This window comes from Tachysurus vachellii, chromosome 10, assembly GCF_030014155.1.
Source record: "Tachysurus vachellii isolate PV-2020 chromosome 10, HZAU_Pvac_v1, whole genome shotgun sequence".
NCBI lineage: Eukaryota > Metazoa > Chordata > Actinopteri > Siluriformes > Bagridae > Tachysurus > Tachysurus vachellii.
The window spans coordinates 5,760,534-5,785,363 of record NC_083469.1 but is presented as its reverse complement, the minus strand read 5'-3'; the positions used below and the strand labels follow the sequence as shown (position 1 = coordinate 5,785,363).

Here is a 24,830-nt window from a genome sequence, read left to right as displayed (position 1 = left end):
ATTATTGATATCAAGTGTAAGTATGGGACACGATCACCGTTCTAGTTCATCCTAAAGACGCTCAGTGGATTTGAGGTCAGGGTCAGTCATGTCTGTATGGAACTCACTTTGTACATTGTCATGGTAGGTTTGACAGGTTCGAGTTTCTTAGTTTCGGTGACGGGAAATCATAAAGCTCCAGCATACTAAGACAATTGTTAAGTCAAGTCAAGAAGGTTTTACTCTCATTTTAACCACATATAGCTGATGCAGTACATAGTGGAATGAGGCAATGTTTCTCTGGGACCATGGTAGTACACAAAATAACACAGAGCTCATAACTTAAGGTAGGCTGTCCTAGCCACATAAAGTGCATCGTGTGCAAACAGTGCGAGACAATCACTACAGGACAATACACTAAATATCACCGACCAGTGTCCATACTGTATATTATACATTTACAGCATTTAGCAGACACCTTTATCCAGATTGACTTACATTTATTTTACTTTATACATCTGAGCAATTGAAGGTTAAGGGCCTTGTTCAGGGGCCCAACAGTGGCAGCACAACTCGCGACCTTCCGATCAGTAGTCCAACATCTTAACCACTGAGCTACTACACCCCATAAAAGCCCTAATTTTTTTTTCACATTTACATTGCAGCACAGTGAAATTCTTTCCTCACATATGCCAACTTTGGATGTTGGGGTCATAGCGCAGGGCCAGCAATGATTCAGCACCCTGGATCAGTGAGGGTTAAGGGGCCTTGCTCAAGGGCCCAACAGCGGCAGCTTGGCAGTGCTGGGTCTCGAACCCTGATCCTCAGATAAATATCCAGAGCCTTAACCGCTTGAGCCACCACTGCCATTATAGCCATTATAGAGTACAATGTGCAAAAATATAGGAATCTAAACAAAAAGGGTTCTAGTAAACAAACATATGTACACTTATGTTGACTTGACAACTGTGTGCTTCAGACTTTCTGGGTTCATTTTGGGGTATAATCAAATATTTGTGTAATGGTCAGGTGTCCACATAACTTTGGTTATATAACATACATTAGACTCAAATCATAGAGAGGCAAAATACTTTTAGAATTTTAGCTTTTCATCAACAGCTTTTGTTACTTCTGTACACTTTATAGAGACAAAGAAACCTGTGCTTTCATACTGTTTATGTATACTCATTAGTATGCTAGTAGGCTATGCTATAAGTTCTGAACTAGCCATGATAATAAGTATAAGTATATTGTGAGAGAATATTTTTCACATTTTTATTAAAAAAAAAAAAAAAAAAAAAAGAAGAAGAAGATGAAAACGGACGAAAAAGAAAGAAAAACGACTAAAAAAATGTTTTCTCCCTCTCATTAGTAGTTATAACGAGTTTAATCGCGTAAATATGACACATTGGGCTAATTATTACCTCAGAGTTAGCTAACTGACTTATTACCTCAGAGTTTAAACTGACTAAGAAAACCGTTATTTAGAGTCGCGCACGCGAGCAGCTTGATGCGCGCTCGCGCAGCTGGGACCGTGTTGTCGTTAGTTTTCTCTGTCAGGTGGAAATTTCCATTCAGACTAAAAATTTCTGGACTTTTCTGTCAGGATTGTCAGTAAAAAAGGTGGAATTCTGTCTGAATGTCTGTGGAGAACCTTTTAGCGAGTCTTGGGATGACTCTGAAGTCGATGAGAAAGCGTTTTGTTAAAGGTATGTAAACTTTATAGTATATTATAATGGTTTGTTTTTATTTTTATTAAACACACGTGTGTGTGAAGCAAGATGCTGTTTAATATGTGCGTATAAAGTGTGTAAGGTGTTTATTAGGTTATTATAGTAACGTAGGAGAGCTGAATACATCTTCGGCTTTTTCCGCCGATTGGCTGACGTCACGGAAATAGCCGAAGTCTTTCTCACAGGAAAACCTACATACATTCACATAAACAAACACTTTTCTTTCTTCCAAACACCTTTACTGTGGAATTTTCAGCATATCTTATATTTGTTTATGAATTCTATCTTTTTTATTAGATTGTAAAGCTTTAAAGATACATCCATGGTCCATTAAGCTTAAATTGTGCATCTTAAATTGTTTTTAATGGTAAAAACAAAGCAAACAAATGCACTTAATAATGCTTCAGTAGGCCAATAGATATTTATTTAATCCTGATTAAAAAAGTAAAACATTTCTTAAGCATGTGCTGCCAATAATGCAAACACAAAATGCTTGTAAGGAAGCAATAATGCCGTAATTTCATACCATATTCAACTATTTTATTTTCTTGCCACTGGATTGATACCATTAATATATTCAGTAATATAATATAATATATAATCTGTAAATGTAATAATAATAATATAGTAAACGTCTTCCATTGTTTTTTTAAATCATTAAAAATAATCTAGGGAACATAACTGGTGGTTAAAGACCTTAAAAAGCAAATTACGGCACACTTAATGTGCTCGTTACAATGAAAAGTCCTTTATTTTGAGAGTCTACAGAGCATTTTTCTGTGAAGGTGTGAGAAGTGAAATGACATTTTAACATTTTTATATATTTTAACATAAAATATTAAGTCGTATGTACTGTTTAAGTTTTTTTTGTGTATCATATATGTGGTGTTTACTGTTTAATAATTATTTCCTGTTATGCTTCTGTGGTCTTAAATGATCGTTCCTTAACTACTTGTTGTACTTTTTTGACATAGCTTGTGGTTTTAATCAAAGCTTCTGTGTCTTTGTTATAGCCTTGATTTTCTGAGTTTTTGAAGATCAACACGTTCATTAGAAATGGGACCGGAAGACGTCCATCAGACGGAGCAAGCGCAAAACTCCAAGGGCTTTAGGGTTGTTCTCTGTCTCTGTCCCCCAGAACGCACAGAAATGCGAACAGGTTGTTTATTCAATAGTTTGTTTGCACACACGATTGATTGTAACTGAGTAATTCATTCATACATTAATTCCTTTTTTTTTTATCTGTTCTTGTTGAACTCTCCAATACTTTGCTCGAACAGTTTTCGATTGATTTTACTCATTGACTCATACAGTAGCTAGCACTGAGATCGTACATAGAAGCGTTCTATAAACTTAAGTCTTAAAGCACAAATTGAAGCAGTTTTGATAATGATAAAGAAAAACGTGTCAGATACTTGCAACTTCGAATCTGTCCAATTCAGTTTCATTTATCTGTATCATAATTAATATTACCTTCAGAATCAAAGGTGTTCCTTTTTTACAAAAACGAGACTTTTTCTGGCTTGGTGAGGCTCTCAATGCATATGTACCGTTGGACACATCAGTAACAATTTGCTGATAAATAACAGCATCCCCATGAATAGACGAGATCTGACAATAATAATTGATACGTCTAGTCAGCAAAACTGTTGTGTTAAATCAGTTAACAGTTAACATGCTCCTTATGTGAATTTAAAATTATTTATTGCAAAATATGGCTGTTTAATATTGACAGACAAGTTCACAAAAAATAGCTGTTTTTTTGTGTGGCAATAGGCTATATTGTAAATATTTATATTAGGTCATAAATATCCAGTTCATAAATGTAGATTAAAGGTAGGGTCTCCGTTGTTTGAAAGCCAATGTTGACATTTGAAATCACCAAAACAAACACGCCCCTAACCCAAATGGGTCCCACCCCTGTATTGATAGCTCCGCCCACACATACATACGTAACCCAGGCAACTAATGGAAAGAAATGTGTCTTTATCATAGCTGAAGGGAAGAACAATACGATTGCAGATAAACAAACAAGCAAAAATGACACACAAGCATAATCATGTAAAGGACAAAGGCATATATTAGTTCTGTGTAACAAAGCAAAACCAACGTTACTCACCTATCGAGAAGGAAAAAAGCGCCTCGGCGTCCCATCGCAGGACTTCCCGCTCCTTCAGTTCTCTCCAGCGCTGGAAAGCTGATCCTATATTAACACGTCCTACTTCTTGCCTTATCGTAAGCCTTTCTTCGCTTTCTTTCTTTGTTTTTATCCTCCATGTCAATGTTAAAACCACTTTCTGCTAATGTCACACATGCGCACTGAACACTCTCTTCACCCATATTGACAAGACACGCCCCTTTCTGCTCATTGGCTACACTTTTGTTTTGTTTTTGTTTTGTTTGGTGGCCCAACGCAGTTTTCAGAAGCATTTCTCAATCAACGGAGACCCCACCTTTAAGTGACACCAGTTTATTAGAGGAAGTATATTTTTATTTTGTCACATTAAAGCCACTACATTAAGTAAGTTATTATTTCATAAAGAAAATCTGTGACTTTTAAAATAATTTCTGCATAATATAAAAAAAACCCAGCTGTGATAATAGATCTGTTATTGTGTTTGATTCCTCTAGCAGAAACGAGAGCCTCCATAAGAGTTATCGGGATGAACAGAGTGACTGTTGACACTGGCAGGGTGAGAGTTTCTCAAGCCAATGAAATCAGCTATTCCAATTAGATTACAGTCTCTCTCTCTCTCTCTCTCTCTCTCTCTCTCTCTCTCTCTCTCTCTCTCTCTCTCTCTCTCTCTCTCTCTCTCTCAGACTCTCACACAAACACGAGCTTACACAGAGAAAGAGTAAGAAAACAGAATACAGAACTGGAAAGTATGTTGTGTGGTTTGGGGTAACTAAGTTTCTTTCTTGTTAATACGTGTGTTCGCCCTTTGTAGGGTCACAGGCCGCACGTCCTGGATTTCGATGCTGTTTGGAGTGAAGGGGCTTCGCCGAAAGATATCTATGATTCAACGACAAAGGCATTTATCCTACTGCTGAGTCCCATGTTGCACTCTATGCCCTACTTAGCACTGACGGTTTTCATTAGGTCTATGAAATATATTCATTTATGATTTCCAGTCTCTGAATTTCTTGCTGTCTCAGATTATACAGCATGAGTGGTGCAACCATGGGAAATAAAATATTAAAGAAAATTCTCACCAGGTTTCCTTTCAATCTCTCCTTTCCTCCTTCACAACTCCTTTATTATTATTATTATTATTATTATTATTATTATTATTATTATTATTATTATTACTTATGCTTTTCTGCTACTCATGTTTTCTCTCTCTCTGTCTCCCCCCCTCTCTCTGTCGCTTTCTGTTTCTCTCTCTCTTTCTCTCTCTCTCTCTCTCTCTCTCTCTGTCTGTCTGTCTCTCTCTCTCTCTGTCGCTGCTTTCTGTTTCTCTCTCTCTCGCACCCCCTCCCCTCTCTCCCTATATTTACCCTAGTCCTTGGTGGAGTATGTGATGAAGGGTTATAATGGCTGTGTTATATTGTATGGACAGTCCACCAGTGGAGAGACACACCCAGTTCAAGCCTGCACTGCCAGACAGAGGGGCATCATCAGCCGTACTGCTGAGGACATCTTTAATTGTATCCAAAGCTCAGCTCCCAATTTGAATGTGTGTATAATCTGTGGTACAGGCATGAGGACATAAAACCTGATTTATTTAGGCTTATGTTTAACGTATTTTTTCTTTCTCCTCTTGGAGGTCCACAAAACAAAACATAGTTCGATATAAAGTTTTATGAGTAACATTATACCGGATTTGGCTTTTTGGATTGTAAATAATTTGACAGCTGTGTTGCCTGAACATCTGCAATGGAATCTGATCTCTTTCAAGTAAGTTAGAGCTGCAGTGTTTCTAGACCTGTAAGAAATGTATTGGAAATTCAAAGATAGATGTGGAGACCTGTGCATTTTCATTATTGCCATCCAGTGAATGCATTAATTTCTTCATTTCAAGTTACTGTTGACATTTTTCTGGTCCTGAAATGCTTAAACAGAGCTTCTCATCAAAGCTTCCAAAAAGTCTTCTCATGAGAGAGTGATTGCGAGGTCAATTTGGGTAAAATAGAAGACTTGTCAGTGAATTAATTACAGTGCTCTAAAAATTCCAACCTGCTCCTTTAAATTACTTCAGCATTTTGTTTGTCCACTAAATGAATCTCTGTATTTTAAAATTCAGAATGACATCCTTGATCTGACCCAATCAGCTCCAGAAGCTTCTCATTGCAGAGTCAGAGTGTCCTGTTATCACATCTCTAATGAAAAGATTTACGACCTCTTGGTGAGTAGATGCTGAAAGCACACATGAACACAGTCAAAGCTTACGTAAGTATTTACGATGCCTCTTGAATGACACTTGGGTACTTAAGTAATGACACTTCCGTACTTAGGTAAATAAAAAAATATAAAAAATTGGTAGTGCTAAATGTAAGTTAAATTTGTGATCTCACAATATTCCATAAATGCTTAACCTGGTTAATATTATTTATGAACAATTTTGTAAAAAAAAAAAAAAATTGTGAGAATGTTAAGTAATACAAAAATACTCTATGGTTGTTAAAATGACCCCCAAAGCATATTTTTTACATTTTGTTACAGTGATGAAAACCATAACCCTCTATAAGTTTTATCAAAGGCTCCAGTAAATAGATTAATATTATTGTACACATTTATTGTAACAGTAAAAAGGAGTCCTTCTTTTATAGAATGATTAAAGCAAACAAAAAACAAAGATGTTTTATTATATGCTGTTCCTTCATTTATTGTCACACACAACATATTAGAATTGTTCTGTTCCTTTACTGTGTATATTAGTATAAATTCTGACTAATCATAAACGGTCACATTTAGGAGCCTCAGGTGAGTGAGGTGTGTCGTATCCATGACACAGAGGAAGTGGTGCTCCTGGAGGGGCTGAGAGAGCTGGAGGTCGGTTCCACTCAGGAACTGATGGACATGTACCACAGTGGAATCACTCACAGGAACACAGGTGGGAGAATCTCCCTATAAAGAAATTCATTTGTAGGTGAAAGGATTCAGCTTACTACAGGTATAACAGGATATTCATTTTGTTTCTGAGGATGTTAAGAAGAAGTACAAGTTTGAGTAACTCTCATAGAGTTCTAGACCTTATGTCCGTAAGGGAAGAACACACACTTCATGTTTTTATGCAGGTGTCTCTAAAGGAGATTTTGCCAGCAAATCTCACATGGTGTTCAACATCATGGTCATAAAAACGAGAGGCAAGTCCGATAAAGGTAAGCAGAAACCAAACGATTGTGTAGATGATTGTCCAGGTGTTATAAAAGGATTTAGAAAGGCATTACCTCGTGATTAACACCGAAAATGTTCATCACAAATTCAACACTCATGTTCAAGATCTAGAGATTATTTTCAAGAATTTTCTGTTTTCTGTGATTGTCAACGTTTGTTAAAAAGTACAGTTTGCTGTGCCGTCCTGGAGCAATGAGAATCGGAGCGCTAAAATATTTGGGTGAAAATGGGTGAGCAAAAGCCATTAAAGAGGCTAGATACCAGTCTTGGCTCATCCATAGGTGCGGGTGAAGCAGAGCGCCACCGTTTATTTAAGCCTTTCAACAAATTCTTATGAAATCTCCCTTGCATGACCAATGGCATCTCAGTGGTTATGATGTTGGAGTACTGATTTAAAGGTGGTGAGTTTAAATCTCAGGACCACCAAACTGCCACAGCTAGGCCCTTAAGCCATGCGTTTAACCACGATTGTGCTTGTTGTATAAATGAGATAAATGTAAGTTACTCTGTATAAGGGGATCTGTCAAAATACCTTCAGTGTAAACCAAATATTTATTTTATTATTTGACAGTCTGTTTTAGTTGGTGGAACGTCTGCCGATTTGCTTGCCTTCCACGACGTTTTACAATCCTTGGCTTCTACCTTCGAATTTATTAATACGACATCCACTGGTGAAAAATGAGAACTATGACAAGCGCTAATAGACATCCACATGGTAAAGAGTGCCCATGTTGCCAGATGTTGCCACATAGCTATTCATTTGATAGCAGCCTGTAGCAAATATAATAGCCTCTTAACTTCATTTTGTTTGAGGCTATACACATATTAATGTTGGATTGTTGGATCTGTTGCAAGGCTAGATTAAGAAAATAAAGTGATATTTAAATTATATAGTATTATAGCTTTGACGGATTATTCCTGCTTTGCTTGTATCCTTGGATATGCACAAAATAGTCCCTGGTCAGGATAAAGAAGATCCAACGAAGTCTTCTTCTTCTTCTTCTTCTTCTTCTTCTTCTTATTCTAAGTAATATTCTTCTTATATTATTATAGGAATAGAAACATTATATTTTGTATGTTTATAGATTGGTTGGGCTGAAGTGTTGTATAAAATTTGCATTTTTTTGAATATGGAACTCATCATTTGAAGAATTTTTATTACAACCATAGTATAACCATACAAAGTTTTTGTTTTTAACTATAATCCAGTGTTTTGTCTTTAGAAAGACTTTAGCCAAGAATACCTTTCATTACATTCTTCACTTTTGCAAAAACAATCCCATCACATCCATCAAACAATTACACAACCCAGGCCTCCCCTACGAGCATCAGCAAACACATTGGCGTTCTGCCCTTCTAGGGTGTGTGTGTGTGTGTGTGTGTGTGTGTGTGTGTGTGCGTGTGTGTTATTATAGGGAGATATGAGCAAACCTAAATACCTTGGACCTCCTGCTGTTTATGATTTCACTGCACAGTTATTTGCACTGTACTCTCTATACGACACACTGACTGGATTCATTGTTTAAAATGTTGTTACAATTTTTACCATACTGTCTTTGTTTGAGTAACAAGTCTGTGTGTGTGTGTGTTTGTGTGTGTGTGTGTGTGTGTGTGTGTGTTTGACGTTCACAGAAGGAGTTCTGATAGCCAGCAAACTTACTCTGGTAAGATGATAGCATCACATTACAGACAGAATACTCACTTTACCACCAGTACTTAATTAAATGCTGTATATATTTTGCACTGTAAAAGTTGAGAGAGTTTTTTTAGTTATGTGAAATTATATCTCTTAAAGAAGTTGATGAAGTCGTCAAAAATTCAACTTATCCATTGTCTTGATTACTTTTTTGAGCTGAGTTGAAACAAACCTCCTCATCACATTGAATTGACGAACGTGACATTTTGTTTTCATGTTTAATCGTCTTGTAATGTGTGTGTGTGTTTGTGTGTGTGTGTGTGTGTGTGTGTGTGTGTGTGTGTGTGTGTGTGTGTGTGATTGTACTCCTCTCTGATATCCTAGGTGGAACTTGCAAGTTCAGGCAAAGTAGGAGGGAGGAATTCTTTTGTTTCTGTGTTTATACACTCCCACACACACACACACACACTCCCACACACTCACACACATTTGGTTACACACAGTCATACACATTTGTACATCCACAGAGCTACTTTAAATATTTAATGTAATGAATTTTTTCATTTATCTTTAATATATGTACAAATCCCCTCCACATATTTCCCTGGGCTAAGAAAAAGAAAGAAAACGCTTTATTTGGAAAAATCTTTATGGGCATCTAAGAGGTCTAAGCTGTCGGGGCAGCTAATGAAAACAATTTAAATAAAAAATGTTCATAAATAATTTTCATCCCTAGTTTAGTTCTAAATCTGTATAATATGCTCATGCAGATTTGACTACTCTTTCAGAAGGAACAATGTGCTGATGTGCAGTATGTCACCAATGTCGACACATTGGGGGATGAGGTATCTCAGTGGGGAAGGCATTAGACTACAGGTCGGTAGGTCATGAGGACAAATCCCCACCAAGCTGCCCTTGCTGGCCCCCTGAGAAAGGCACTTAACCCTCATTTGATCAGTTATATAAAATGAGATAAAAACGTATGTTCTGGGTAAGGGCATCTGCCGAATAACATAAATGTAATGTAATGTACATAAACACATGCGTGTGTGTATGATTTTGTTCATCCTATCATCTGGAGCTTGATGTTTGTATCACTACATCCACGAAAAGGAGCAAAGAGAGCAAAACCGGCTGTGCTATCCCGATGGGAAAGATAGTATACTCTTTCCTCCCGGGCAATCACAGTGACACTAACCAATTGCACCTTCTTTGTGCATCGAAAGTTAGATGTGAAAGATGGTAGATGTGCATTCCTCTGAGTATGTTACACTGCCATGTGACACAGCAAGAGCAGCAGTTTAAAAGGTTTCAGCTGGCTAGCTTTATGTGTCTAAACGTAAGCATGTTTTAAACTATACCTTTCTCAGTTAGTAGTAGTAATAAGGCTGGTGGGTGGGAATGGGCCAAGAACAATTAAGGGAGAAATAAGAGAAAAGTGAAAAAAATAATAATAATTTGGGAAAACTGTACATAATTGGACTCAATGTTATACTTCTAGCTTTTCAGTACAAGTAAGTAAAGTCTTGCAGCTACATGTATCATATAGATGCAACCACAATTCACTATTTCCTACAGATTTCACAGGAAATTGTGGAGTATTGCCCATATTCCTAAGCATACTTATCTCTTGTGTCATTATTTTATTTACCGTCTTCTTCTTTTCTCTCCCCTCTTTTTCCCTCCACATCTGTGTACAAGTCTGCATACAACAGTTCTTCAGTTCTGGATATGAGAAGAAGTTTCCACGTGGCTCAAGAAAACCTTCAGGAGGCCAAAATAATTAAAAGATCTCTTACCATCTTTAGAAATGTGAGTATGTCTTTTGTGTGTTTGCTGTATTTATGTGTTTCCATCACATCTATGTTCTAATCTTATTGTTTTCATATTCATAATAAGAGTTTTGTTTTTTTACCCCACCAAATCCTGTTTTGTGTGCCTGATGGTGTATAAAGAGTTAAAAGTCTTTCTGTTATGGTTGAGAATTGAGTGGGGGTTAAGACAGAGTCAGGGTCACATTCAACAAAATGAGCAAAAGTTCAGGAGGATATTAGAAATGAACCCTGTTGCTGTGCTTACTACAGATAAAGCAGAGGCCCCTTTCCTGCAATAGATTTGGATGATTTTTGAAAAACAAAGACTCTGCGATAACGAGTTGGAGGGAGGACGAGGTCATATTCAGAGTTTTGTGCAATGCTTTAACAGCGCCGAAAGACCTGATTTAACTCCCCTAAATTAATTATCCAGTTAATTCGGAGCAAATGAAAAAAGTATGTAGGATATTAGTTTGAGAAAGAGGCCATTTTGTGCTCCTTTACTGAGTGTCTGAGATAGAATGATATGAAAAGACTACACACCTCTAATAGAATTACAGCTTTCTGTGATGGGAAAAGATAGACCATGTTTATTAACAAGATTTCTGTAAAAAAAAAAAAAAAAAGAACAGGAACAAAGAAAAAACGTACTCACCGTAATGTGACCGCAGAAGTACGCACACCACTTAATACTTTGTTAAAGCTTCTTTTGCTTGTTATACAGCGTTCTTGCTTGTTATACATCAGCCATTGTGAGTAAAAGCACATCCTGATTTGACTCTTTTGTGCAAAAAATGCTCCATATCTTTCAAACTGTAAGGGATTTGCCGTTTGAACAGAAGCAGCCCCACAGCTACATGCTGCCACCATCATGCTTCATCGTGTATATGGTGTTCTTCTTTTTTTCACTGTATATGAGGTTTTCAAGGGTTTTACAATCCCTCATAAATTAGGTAGTAGCCTACATTAATCAAGCATTTTTGTCACACACAGCTCAATAAAAACAAGCCTTAACCTATATTAAAGCCAAAGTCTGGGTCTAGTTTAGACTTTCAATAATGTGAGAAACAGCTAAAATTATTGTATCTGTAACAGTAAAAGTGACCTGAAGTATAGATTGTCTTCAGTGGGTAACAAGGAGGAAATACTTTGAATAAGGAGACTCAGAAGAACTCAGAAGAAGGTGGAATGTTACAGCGGTTACTACAGTGTCATTAAGGATTAATAGGTAATCCCTAACATTTTTTATAATCGCAGGTGATATATTCTCTGAGCAATACAGGCATTCAACACATTCCCTACAGAGAGTCCAAACTCACCCGTGTTCTGAGAGATTGGTGAGTCATTCATCGTTATCATTCATCACTCACCACTTTTCATCTGTTTTTTTTTTCACTTTTGCACGAGACCTTATTTCATACTGTATTTCAAGTATATGTAGAATTTCAACTTAGGGTCTTTTTACACCTGGACACTTCGCGTGTTTTCTCTGATCCGATATCTGATTTGTTAAAACTGTTCCATTGTCATTAGGCCACATAAACCCGTCTTGGCGAATCGGATATCAATCCGATCTTTCTAATCCCACCCAAAATGCAAATATATTTTACCTCATTTCTGGGGTAATTGAAATGGAACACGCTTTGGTTTATGCGGTTTTCAGAATGCAATCAAAAAGAAGACGAAAAAACCCGTTACGATTGTTATGCTACAAAAAACAGCATTTACTGTTCGCTGCATTTTCGCTGGCAGCAGCAGTGCATTTTAAGACCCAACGAGACACCTGGGTGAAAGATCACTTGCGAGTGACGTACTTCCGTTTGGGAAGAGTATAGCGCTGACGTATGTGGCTTGAACAACCACATTCATTTACACCTGTCCAGTTTCATCTGAAATGAGTCCCAGACCACCTCCTGAAGTGGTTTGAATGATCTGATTTATATCCGTTTTGAAAATGTTTCGGAGGGCATTTAGACCTGGTCTTTTTATGATCGGATAGCTATCGGGTCACAGAAAACGCATGAAGTGACCAGGTGTAAAAATCCCCTTAGACTATTAATGAATCAGTTAATTAATTATTTTAGTTGTTCCAGTATTGTAACCATTTGTTGTTGTTGTTGTTGTTGTGTGTTTCTGCAATTTTCAATCCTGTTAATAATTACAAATGTGCTTTGTTTAATTAACGTAGTAATTAGCCTGAGTCATACCCAAGCCTCAGTCAACCTTTCAGTGATTTCACCCTTTTCCTCTGCTCACTTATTATTATTATTATTATTATTATTATTATTTTTTTTTTTTTACTGTTTCCCTCACAACAAGTATATTCCCTCACTTTTACCCATGAAGTGGGAACAGATTTGAAGTGATTTGAAAATTCACAGATTTACAATCAGTAACTCAACAGTGCTTGTTTTCACCTTAATTTGGTGGCTGGATTTCGATGGGTTATTACTAGAGGGCTGTCAAGCGTCACGCATTGAGAGTGACAATCACGCATTTCGGTCTTTTGCCACACATTGTATTACTCACGCAGAAAAACTTTTTGACTATTTATCATATATTTAATATGCCGCAGCGCCCAAAATGTAACTGTCCGCACTGCTGTCTCTTTGGAACCGGGCAGAAATCCAGCGCGTCTCCCCTGGAGTTCTTAGTCGAGCCTGACACTTATCAGCCAATCAAAAAAGAGGCTACACAATAGCCAATCAGAAAACAGCACTGTCTGGGTAAGATTTAACGCAACAACCAAGTTGGTTGGAGATGTCACGCTTGCCTGTCTTCAAAACTTGAGAGCCCTTTTACTCTCATCACACTGTTAGCTATTTGTTTGCAGAAGATGAGGCTGCAATTTCTTCTGCAATTTGCTCATATATATTCAAGACCCCCTTATCCAGGGTGACTCATTTATACAACTGTGTGTTAAGGGCCTTACTCAAGGGCCCAGCAGTGGCAGCTTAGTAATACTAGGATTTTACCTTTTTGATCAGAAGTCCAATGTTATGACCACTGAGCTACCACTGCCTCGGTTTTCTCAAAATACACTTCATTTATAAATCTGTCATGCTCCCTGATCAAAGTGTATATTTATTTGCTTATCTATGAACTACTAGGCATGAATCTTTTGTGTTGTATCAAGCTGTGTCTTAGTTGTCTTTGCTCATGGTCTTTGCTCAGTCTCGGAGGAAACTGTCGGACATGTCTCATGGTCACAGTGCCAACCCAGTCGTCCTCCGTAACAGAGACTATGAGCTGCCTTCAGTTTGCCGCACAGGCTTTGAACGTACCTTCACGGCCCATACACAGCTCCCAGATCCGCTACACACCTGCACAGGTACACACACATACACACACTCACGAACACACACCTATGTCTAAGTGGCCAGTACATGCACAACATGCAGGTGGCAGTTCATAGAGTCTTGTATTTTTATTATCCATGTTCCATACAGGAGATGATGCCTTGTATTTAGGGCCTTCAGGACGAAGTATATCATTAAAGCTCACTTGAAGCTACCTGTACAGTACACCTTTCACAGAAGTACGGAGCTTTGATTAAACTGAATTGTATTTGTCTGTTTAGGTGCCAAACATGTGGGCAACAGAAAAGAACAGTCATCTTCTTAATAGAACACAGATCCTCCCACCGGTCAGTGCTGATCGAAGAGTAAGTTGTGATGCTAAAGGAGTGAAGTGAGTCTTTTCCTTTGAAATGTCTCCAAAGCAATGGTGTAGGTTTTGAGTACTGCTACTGAAGTTTAACTTGCTATATGATTTTGTTCCATGATGATCTACAGCTTACTCCAATCCAATCCAAGGTAACCAGAATCTGTTCTCCTTCCTTCCAATCTAACTCGCAGGAGCTGTAAATTTAACCGTAATTAAACAGGATGCAGGCGTTTACATTTAGCATGATAGCCCTAATTCGAAAGCTGTGTCTATTACTATTTATTCCAGTGTCATGATATTTAGTGTCATAAGATGTGACTCATCTCAGCAGTCCCCAGTTCGTAGAACTTGTGTTTGTTATGGAGATGTGGTTTTGTTTTTGTTCCAATCTTATCACTGGTTCATTTTTTCTGATGTACGCATCTGTTCTATGTTCAGCTCTACGTACACTTTGTTATTAATAGGCTATCGTCTCTATTTCTCTTTGTAGAGTCTTGCAGATCGTATAGTGGAGTTTTAAGCATTGTTTTTTCTGTGTAAGGTTTTTAACTCTTTCTTCTATTATAACTTGTGATTCTCCTTTCTGCTGAAGTATTAGCATCATCATCATGGTGTCATTTTCCCAGTATGCGACTTGTGACCGATTAACTTTGAATACTTGCATAAAATTAAACGGAGTCCTTTTAGATTCAGTTTAGATTTTCAGGCTTGGGCCTCACATTAACTTGACATTATTATCTTAAGTATAGAAAGCACAGGCATCTCACTGAACATCTCACAGTCATTGATCTGAACATGCTTAAAATAAGACTTCCTGTTGAAGAATTTTATTACAGACATCATCAACTTTGATAAGAACACAGGATGTGCATTTCTAATGCGGCTGTCAATGTCATTGGATTGTTTTTACTCGTGTGGGAAGTTCCCAAAAATAACACTGTTTTATCTCATCTAGCTCCAAATCTAAAAACATCACAGGGATGACTCACTATGAACAACATAAAATCCATTTCATGTCCTGTATATTAAATCAAGGTCAGGAGAAGGGCATATCTTTCACACAAGTCAGATTAAAAACAAAAAAAAAACATTTACCAGTAAGCAAAACATATAGATAAAATGCCATATATATAAAAGCACAAACATATATTGCACATATTTTGCAACGCATATTTATATTTCTGAATATATGAGTAGAAAGAAATCCAGCAACAACCCATGTCTAAAGATTATTATTCATATTATACTGGCATTAATAGTAGTAACTATATTTGTATAAAACGGGGTTAAGAAATTATGTACTTAAGGGTAGGAGTGTGTATACAGGCAGGTGTACACACGTTTTAATGTGTGTTCTGCCCAATATAGAGTCTGGCAGCATAACATAATTAAAAATAAGGCATCAGCATTTCTGCAATTTAGTTTCCTCCTTGTCCTGTTCTGTTTGGACCAGTCTCAAGCCTCCTTGCCGTCAATTGTGACTAGTCCAGGACCTCTCACTCAACTCAAGCCCAAACGCAGCCTGGAGGTTTCAGAGAACCGCTCCTTCTTACCACACCTAGAGAAACACAGACCACCAGAACCAAGCGGATATCACAGCGGCGTATCTCGGAATACAGAGGAAAAGTGTGGAGCAGCGGATGGTGATTAAGCATAAAGCACACGCTCACCGTCAACCTTTACACCTGCTCATTTAAGAAGATTATAATTATAGATTAGAATTACAATTAAAAGGCATTTAAACACATGGAGATACAGGTCAAGAACCTCAGTTAATGTTCATATCAGAATAGGGGTCAAGTGTGATCTCTGTGACTTTGGCACAGACCTGCGGTATGGAAAATGGTGACAGATGGACTGGTCTGAGTATTTCAGAAACTGCTGATCTCCTGGGATTTTCACACTAAACAGATTCTATAGTTTATACAGAATGTTGCAAAAAACAAAAAGCATACTTTGTATACATAGAGTCTCCAACACTTTATAGATGATTGAGATATAAGGAGAATTACCAGCTTGGTTTTCCCCATTCCTAAACATTAACTGAAGCTTTTGACCCATATCTGCACCATTTTAAGCATTGTGCTGCTGTCAAATGATTGTTCTATTGGATAAAAATGACCACATGCACAGATGTTCCTATTAAAGGTGGGGTGCACGATGTTTGAAAGCCAATGTTGTCATTTGAAGTCACCTAAACAAATAGGCCCCTAACCCAAATGGGTGTCACCCCTGTTTTGATAGCTCCACACATACATACTCTACACATACTATTTGGCCCCACACAAATAGTAACCCAGGCAACTATTATGGCGGAACCTGTTGGGGCAGCTGGCCGAGAGGATATTTTTATCAATAAATGAACTCAATGAGTAATACTATGGTAATACAAATGTATTTTTGTAGTACTGTGTGTTGTACCGTGAAAGGTTTATCTCCGTTTCATGCAGAAGACAATGTTCAACACCTAGAACCCGAGGCAGATGTAACGGCAGAGGCTAATGTCAGACATGTGCACTGAACACACTCTCCGCCGCATATTGACAAGACATGCCCCTTTATGCTAATGTCAGACATGTGCACTGAACACACTCTCTCCGCCGCATATTGACAAGACACGCCCCTTTATGCTAATGTCAGACATGCTCACTGAACACTTTCTCCACCACATATTGACAAGACACGCCCCTTTATGCTAATGTAAGATATGCGCACTGAACACTCTCTCCGCCGCATACTGACAAGACACCCCTTTCTACTCATTGGCTACACGTTTGTTTTGTTAGTCGGCCCATTAGTCTGAAGCATTTTTCAAACATCGTGCACTCCACCTTTAAAGTGGACGGTCAGTATAGATAGCAGCTTTAACATGAATACAGGTGATTGTTTCAGGTGAACAGAAATAGCAAAAGCTTGTCTCTGATCATATTAGCAAGACATTGTTATAGTGATAAGGGTAATACTTATTTTATTATACAAACTCCTTAGTGTTCTTTGTCTCTTTCAGTGTGTGTCATAAAAAGTGCCATCCCTCTCTCCCGATGCCTCTCTGGGTCTGTTTTTGCGGAGCCCCTTCACTGCCACTCTGCTGAGAAACCTTTATCCTCACTCAGCTCCTCGTCTATCCCTTCTTTTCTCTCAGAGTGCCCCAACTGCAAACAGGAACGAAAGATCAGAGAGGAATACGACAAATTTATCATTCAGGTGAAGAGAGACCGTGACAGCCTGAGCCAGAGAGTGACAGAGCTGGAAAAAGAGCTGAAGATCATAACAGGAGAGCAGCGAGAACACGAAAGGGCGGAGAAAGACGAGCGAAGAGCAGAAAGAGACTTCGGAAGACAGGAGACAGCAACTATAAGTAACGAAACAGAGAATGTAAAAGAGACTGAAGATGAAATGAGACCAATCAGTAAACAGGGAGATGAAAGAGACGTTGGAAAAGACAAAATTGAAAAAGAGGTGATTGATAAAATTCAGCACAGCGAGACGGAACAGAAGTTCGGAGAAAGAGAAGAAGAAAGACAGAGAAGAGAGGAAAGAGAAGGAGAAAAAGAGAATGACTTGACTAGAAAGGAATCTCTTAGCACCTCACATGGAGTAACAAAGGTGCCAAAAAATGCTGAGGTAAACACCCAGAAGTTCATCCAGCTAAAGGAATTTGTTTTATCAGCTTTCTTCATCCAAACATATTCACTAGAATCGTCTGTCTTATATGTTTCTATATATTCCATCTCTCCCTTCTGTCTGTAACGTGTATCAACAAGAATAAAGACTTGCTCATGCTGGACAAGCGGACATGCCCGTGTAGCAAGGAGTCACTACCAAAATTAGGAAGCCGTGGTATTCAGACCTCAGACGTAACCCCACTGACTTGCTCGTTAGGGCTCTAAATAGAAATCTACATCTGAATTTCTGTAAAGATGCTTTGTGACAATGTCTGTTATTAAAAATGTGAATCAAATATGACTGATTCACAGAGACAGAGGTTATGAGCAGTATTAAGCCCAGAGACACTGAAAATTCTAATATATTCTTTTTTACTTTTACACACATCAGAACATGACCAACACTGAAAGGTGGGGTCTCCGTTGTTTGAAAGCCAATGTTGACATTTGAAATCACCAAAAACAAACACGCCTCTAACCCAAATGGGTCCCACCTCTGTTTTGATAGCTCTGCCCCACACATACACCAGACAAGTATAACCCAGACAAGTATTATGGCGGAACCTGTTGGGGCAGCTGACCGAGGGGAGATTTTTATCAATAAATGAACTCATTGAGTAATACTATGGTAATACAAATGTGTTTTTGTAGTACTGTGTGTTGTACCGTGAAAGGTTTATCGCCGTTTCACGCAGAAGACGTTCAGTTCTCTCCAGCGCTGGAAAGCTGATATTAACACACGTCCTACTTCTTGCCTTATCGTAAGCCTTTCTTCGTTTTCTTTGTTTTTATCCACCATGTCAGCGTTAAAACCGCTTTCTGTTAATGTCACACATGCGCACTGTACACTCTCTCCGCCCATATTGACAAGACACGCCCCTTTCTGCTCATTGGCTACACGTTTGTTTTGTTTTTGTTTTGTTTGGCGGCCCAATGCAGTTTTCTGAAGCATTTCTCAAACAACCGAGACCCCACCTTTAAAGCCGATATCAAATGGACGAATATGACACTATTTATTAACTATTGTTCAGAGGACATCTGATGGAACGTCGTCTTATCTCAAGGAACAATTATGTAATATACATATTTATAACAAATATTTGATCAAATATATTAACAAATATATAAATAACAGGATTAGTTCTCTCAGGCACAGTGATTTTAAAACTGCTCCTTTGACACCTCTAAATGATTCAGATGTTTTGTTTGTCAGAAAATCCCAGAGGAGCAATTTGGGGAACAAATTTTTTTTTTCCATACTTCCTGATTCATTTACTATCAGATCTCTCTGTCCGGTTGCTTTTGTTCTCTTTCCATTAGTACATTAGTCTCATATCTTCGACTTTGAAGTCGTTTTGTCTGGGATTATCTCTCACTCTCACGCCATATTCTCTTTATTCATAAGTATCAGCTGTCTTTATGCATACCGTCTTATTCATTACCTTCTGCTCTTTCTCTGTCCATATACAGCAAGTCTGGGGTATCAAGTACTTTGCTTGCACAGTTTATTACAGACATTTATCTGGAACATCCAGATTCTCTACACAAATGTGTACTACCGTTAATTTGATGAAATACCTGCTGTATTTCCAGCTACTTCCTGGATTCTATATTTAAATACACTTTGTACAATAATTTATAATTATATAGTGATGCTGCTGATGTCTGGTATAATTTTCTCTGCTGCTTTTTTTTTCATGCTCTTATTCTGGTATGTTCTTTTCTCTTTAAGTCTCCATTGTGGCTAAAGGAAGAGAAGAACATTTGTTGGTGTATTTGTTGGTCAGAAAGAAAACTCTCTCGCACACATACAGCAAAGTGAGAGAGAATTTTACCCAGAATTCTCTAGCCCACGAATATTACCAAGCAACCAAGATTTATGAAAGTTATTACAGCCTGATCTCAGATTAATAATTTAGATTTAGACTATAATGTTTTATTTACGTTCGTTAATTTTGTGAATTCTTTTGTGAATATTTCAGTATATATAAACTGATGTGGGTTCAGTAATGCTCTTGGGTTTTGGAATAGGGAGCATTTAGTAATGCTAAGCATTTTAATGGATGCTTTAATGTTTATAAACTGAATTGAATTTAGAAAAGCTGTGTTATTTCAGGACAGTTCAACGATCGTAGACTTATCTGAGTTCACTGTTGTTTTAGGAGAAACTACTATCTGAGCTGCACAGCTTCAAAAAGGAGTATGAAGGACTGAGGAAGAGTGCAGCTCTGTCTATCACACAGCTTCAAAAAGAAAAGGTTTTAAGCCTCCATTTATTAATATGCAGCTTTAACAAGGACAAACACACACACCGTGTGTTAAAGCAGTTCTGTTATTGTTCTGTGTTGCAGGCCGAGCTGGTCTCTCACACAGATGATGCCAAAAGCTGCTATGAAAGAGTATGTCGATTAATTAAAATTTTGTTTTTGTCTCTTTTTTTAACTCGAGTGTTTTAACTCGAAGTATGCATTTATGTGTGGTTCTGCATGCATGTGCTGACTCCTGCAGGTTTGTTTAGAGAATGCAGAGCTAAAAGCAAAACTTGAAGCCCTCCTGAAAGACGCTAACTCCAGACCAAGCTCGGGTTGCAACGGTGACACAGACACACGCAGCTCAAGCGCACACACAAGCGTGCACAACTCACACACGGACACACGCTCTTCACACACACACACCGTTACCACTAACACGGAAATGCTTGTTGTGTCACAAAGTGTTTGCCAACAGTGCACCAGTGATCTTCCTCAAGGTGAGGGAAACACACACACACACACATGCACACGCACACACCCTCCTCACACAATGAGACAAAGGTCATAATGACGACGACGATGATAAAGGTTATTATTTTGATGAAGCTGATAATGAAGGTTATAACAATTATAATGACAAAGTTTGAAGTTTATAATGACGATAACTTTTGCATAATGATTTAATGTCCTTTTGTTACTACAGTGCATTCAGTTTTTAGTTTTAGTTTTGAGATCTATTGGCTTTAATTTTATATGAGATTCTACTTTATATTAAAGCGAATTATGTCCTTTTAATTGACTCTTTTTCTCTTTTCTTGAAGATAAAGGGAATAAGTGTCGCTTTACCTCATGCTCTGGCTTCCAAGAATCATTCGAACCACCTGAGCCGACTTCACACACCTGCCGCTGTGAATCAGCACTACATAAACCCAACCGCTACAAACAACTGTGAGTAAAACATGGTCATTAAGCTCTTTATCCTGGTGGATCTGGTGTCTATTCCAGCTTTACTGGATGAGAGAGGCTGGAATACAATACCAGATGGGATACCAGACCATTACAGGGCACACACACACACACACAAACACACACACACACACAGATATGAACAAATCATGAATCATGTTAGTTTAAAATCACTGGATAAGACACAGACCATATTGTTCACACACTTTAAATCAAAACCCATTTCTATGGTCATACATAATACATTATATGCATTTTATATAAATCATATAAAATAAAGTAATGCGCTATGTTTATAACTGTTTTTTTTTTGTGTTCTCATGAGAGAAGGTTATCATCATATAAGGGTTCATATATATCATATAAATCATTACAAATCCATTATCCTGACATACGGCTGTCATAAATAAGTAAAACGCTAACATTTTTAAATATAATAAGTAATAAGTAAATAAGTAAAACGCCAACATTTTTCGTTTCATGCTACTGTAAGAAGTGGATACTAGAAATAGGACTTCACATGATTTCTCAACACTCCATGAACTTCTGTTAGGATAAAAGTTTAAGCCTTCATGTCTCTGATTTCAGACCACAATATATACACTGCATATATATTACCATGTAAATCACATTAACTTACCAGGGATTTTTATTTTTATGTAAGCATTCTGAATTGTTAAATGAGTCATAACTTCATATAAGTTAACTTCACATAAATTCATTTAGTTTTTGTTCCTTTAAACGATTTGGTCCAGTATGATATTGTTTCTGTTTTTGTTTTCGTTTTGTTTGCATGTATGTAGAAGGAGGGAGCACAGCCTGTTGCTGGACGTAATGCTCGTGCTGTACAGAAGAGAGTGGTTCCTGCAGGACGCCATGCCGTACGTCAGACGCACTCTCAAAAAATGCGGCCTGAGTCTGGATGACTCAGACTGAAGGGTCTGTTTTCTGTGCTCGTGGGAGAACGAGATCAAATCTGATTAGTTAAAAAAAAAGATTATTTGTGTTGAGATTCCATTTTGATCTCAGTGCTGCTTTTAATACAGTAGTTCATAACATGATGATTTCTGCTCTCAGCTGGTGGTGATACAGATTTGTGCCCCACACACACACACACACACACACACACACATACACATCTAGCACTGCAACTATGAAACTGGGTGATCTTCTGGGATCGCCCTTTGGCGTTGTGCTTTATTATTTAAATGCTAATTTTGGATCTTCTTTTTTTGTAATACTGCTCAAAGAGAAAGCTGCAGAGACTTTCCCATGCCTTTATATCCGTTTCTCTGGATTACTGTAATTCTTTTTTGTGGGAATTTCAGCAAAAAGACTCACATGTCATTATTTATTCAGGCTTCTTCCTCCCTTACCTACAGTACAGTTACAGGGTTGGACAAAAATCACTAGCCCAGACAACCAGAACAAACAGATTATGTGCAGTTCGTTTTTGATATAGCGATTACCCATGTTTTTTTTTTTCTTTGCTCAAATAACAAGCTGAAAAAGCAAAAAAAAAAACATTTTCTTACAGTTATCCTCAATCCCACTGAACACTTTTTTTTGGATGAACTGCAATGCCACCTGCTTCCAAAGACCTCCTCGTACCTGACCTCATTAATGTTCTTGTGGCTGAATGAACACAAATCCCCACAGCCACTCTCCAAAATTGAGAGGAAAGCATTCCCAGGAGAGTGGATCTCATTATAACAGCAAAGAACGATTGGGTTGGGTGTTTAACAAGCTCTTATATGACTGGTCTGGTGTCTATATACTTTTAGCAATATAGTGTAACTCTTTTCATGGTACATTGATGGTAATTAGAATGAGAAAAAATATAGTTTTAAATAAACTCAGATTTAAATAACATCGTTAAGGGATGAGTGGGTTTTGATATTATTGAACATATATTCTGAACTTACTGATGTAAAACAGGATGTAACCCCCTTCCCTACACACACACACACACAGACACACACACACACACACACACACACACACAGAGCTATAATCTTATATTGAAAATATTTTTTTTATTATTCAATCAAAAATTTGATGGAAAAAGAACGTTTATTTCGCTTAGCTACTCTAGCATAATGACACAGATTTAGATATTTATTTGTTTTTTTGTTTGTTTCTGAATGTCATTTATTTTCATTTTTTATGATTTCATTTTCATATAATTTCATTTCATTTGTTGTTTTAGTTTTTATTTTCTTTTCAGAACACTTGAGTAACAAGTTGTAATTATTTCTGTGATTAAATAGGACCCAAACAGAGAAGAGTCTGAAATGATTTCTTTTATGTATAATGTAACTCTTGATATCCATGCTTGCAAATTATGACTGTAGACATTGTTCACTAACAAAACCACAATCCAATTTTTTCCACCTTTAATTTTTAAAAATATATATATTTTACTGTTCATGTCTGGTTGTTGGGGGCACGGTGGCTTAGTGGTTAGCACGTTCGCCTCACACCTCCAGGGTTGGGGGTTCGATTCCTGCCTCCGCCTTGTGTGTGTGTGGAGTTTGCATGTTCTCCCCGTGCCCCGGGGGTTTCCTCCGGGTACTCCGGTTTCCTCCCCGGTCCAAAGACATGCATGGTAGGTTGATTGGCATCTCTGGAAAATTGTCCGTAGTGTGTGATTGCGTGAGTGAATGAGAGAGTGTTTGTGTGCCCTGTGATGGGTTGGCACGTCCAGGGTGTCCTGCATGACGCCTGTGATAGGCACAGGCTCCCCGTGACCCGAGGTAGTTCGGTTAAGCGGTAGAAAATGAATGAATGAATGTCTGGTTGTTTGTTTTTACTGCTTTTCTTTCTTTTTTTTTTTAGTTTTTACTAAATGTATATTGTTAATCGTAATGATAATTTATATTATGCCAAATGTGTACTTCAGAAAATCAGAAACATAAAATGTATTTATTTTTTATTATGTTAATTATCACTTTTGTACACAATATTCTCCTGATGCTTTGTGGTTTCCTCCCAAAGACATGCGCTGTAGGCTGATTGCATTGTGGAATAGTGTGTTAGTGTCCTGCAACTGAGCCCTGTGATTAGTTGATACCCTGTCCAGGGTGTCCAACACTTTGTGCCCTGAGTCCCCTTGGATAGGCACCAGGTTCCCTGTGACCCTGTGTAAGCTAATCCATATGTAAAATATAATACTATTATAGAAACATTACTACTAGCGATACTTCATCATTCACGATCATCAATGAATTAATATCTCAATGCCAAAAGTTAATCAACAACCCATTTCTACAGCAATTCTGTGGTGTAAAGATGCATTTGTACGATTGCTCGTCACAGAGTTCTGTTCCTTGTTAGCTACCTGCAGCTGCAGAAGCAAAATGTGCACAATAAGCATGTCTCGTTGCATTTGAGACACTGTCTAGAGTACATTTTATTTATTTATAGTTTTATCCCTTAATGCTTCCTAACTGACTAAATATTAAATTACCTTTAATAACCAGAGGAGAGCACCGACTCCATTTACCTTAACGAATAATGTATTTCATCACAGCTCTACTGGAGTATATCTGTCATATAGAACAACAACAATTCATCGTAATTTAAATATACATATTTAAAAAAGGAAAAAGATTGATCACACTGTAGTTAAAGGCATATTAACAGGGTTACATAAGGGGATACAGTATAGTCAGTCCTGACTCTTGCTACACTTCCTCCATTTCTGCTCACTTTCTGCTCTCTTTCTCCATTTCTGCTCCATTTCTGCTCTCTTTCTCCTCTCATTTCCAGCTAATTAGTA

General features: G+C 37.7%; 1 protein-coding gene and 1 long non-coding RNA gene across 4 annotated transcripts in view; one reads left to right on the top strand and one right to left on the bottom strand.

The window, feature by feature from the left end:
- Positions 1-1,463: 1,463 nt before the first annotated feature.
- si:ch211-63b16.4 (uncharacterized) lies at positions 1,464-23,871 on the top strand. 3 transcript variants are annotated; one of them, XM_060879278.1, is made up of 21 exons: positions 1,464-1,688; positions 2,726-2,871; positions 4,347-4,405; positions 4,661-4,744; positions 5,216-5,360; positions 5,985-6,058; positions 6,628-6,766; positions 6,951-7,034; positions 8,683-8,714; positions 9,071-9,094; positions 10,388-10,498; positions 11,758-11,837; positions 13,675-13,831; positions 14,081-14,164; positions 15,620-15,809; positions 17,174-17,790; positions 19,994-20,089; positions 20,183-20,230; positions 20,340-20,580; positions 20,905-21,031; positions 21,853-23,871. In XM_060879278.1, the coding sequence occupies exons 2-21, from the start codon at positions 2,769-2,771 to the stop codon at positions 21,983-21,985; spliced, it is 2,628 nt and encodes an 875-aa protein (XP_060735261.1). In that variant the 5' UTR covers positions 1,464-1,688; positions 2,726-2,768; the 3' UTR covers positions 21,986-23,871. The 3 variants fall into 3 exon arrangements, with proteins under 3 accessions (XP_060735261.1, XP_060735260.1, XP_060735262.1); XM_060879277.1 differs by having other exon boundaries at positions 1,465-1,688; positions 4,344-4,405; positions 21,853-23,870; XM_060879279.1 differs by lacking the exons at positions 1,464-1,688; positions 2,726-2,871; positions 4,347-4,405; positions 4,661-4,744 and having other exon boundaries at positions 5,234-5,610; positions 5,957-6,058; positions 21,853-23,869.
- LOC132852203 (uncharacterized) overlaps positions 15,036-24,830 on the bottom strand; it is a 30,090-nt gene continuing 20,295 nt past the window's right edge. Inside the window, exons 3-4 of the long non-coding RNA XR_009649107.1 lie at positions 17,148-17,318; positions 15,036-15,724 (exon numbers count right to left, since the gene is read on the bottom strand). This is a non-coding gene — a long non-coding RNA (uncharacterized LOC132852203). The remainder of the gene's footprint in view (positions 15,725-17,147; positions 17,319-24,830) is intronic.

Excerpts from the sequence above, each read along its gene's own strand:
- si:ch211-63b16.4 (XM_060879277.1), top strand. The coding sequence starts at position 2,769 with ATGGGACCGGAAGACGTCCATCAGACGGAGCAAGCGCAAAACTCCAAG. Across the intron at positions 2,872-4,343 it reads ACGCACAGAAATGCGAACAG|CAGAAACGAGAGCCTCCATA; the intron begins GTTGTTTATTCA and ends TGATTCCTCTAG. Across the intron at positions 8,715-9,070 it reads TAGCCAGCAAACTTACTCTG|GTGGAACTTGCAAGTTCAGG; the intron begins GTAAGATGATAG and ends CTGATATCCTAG.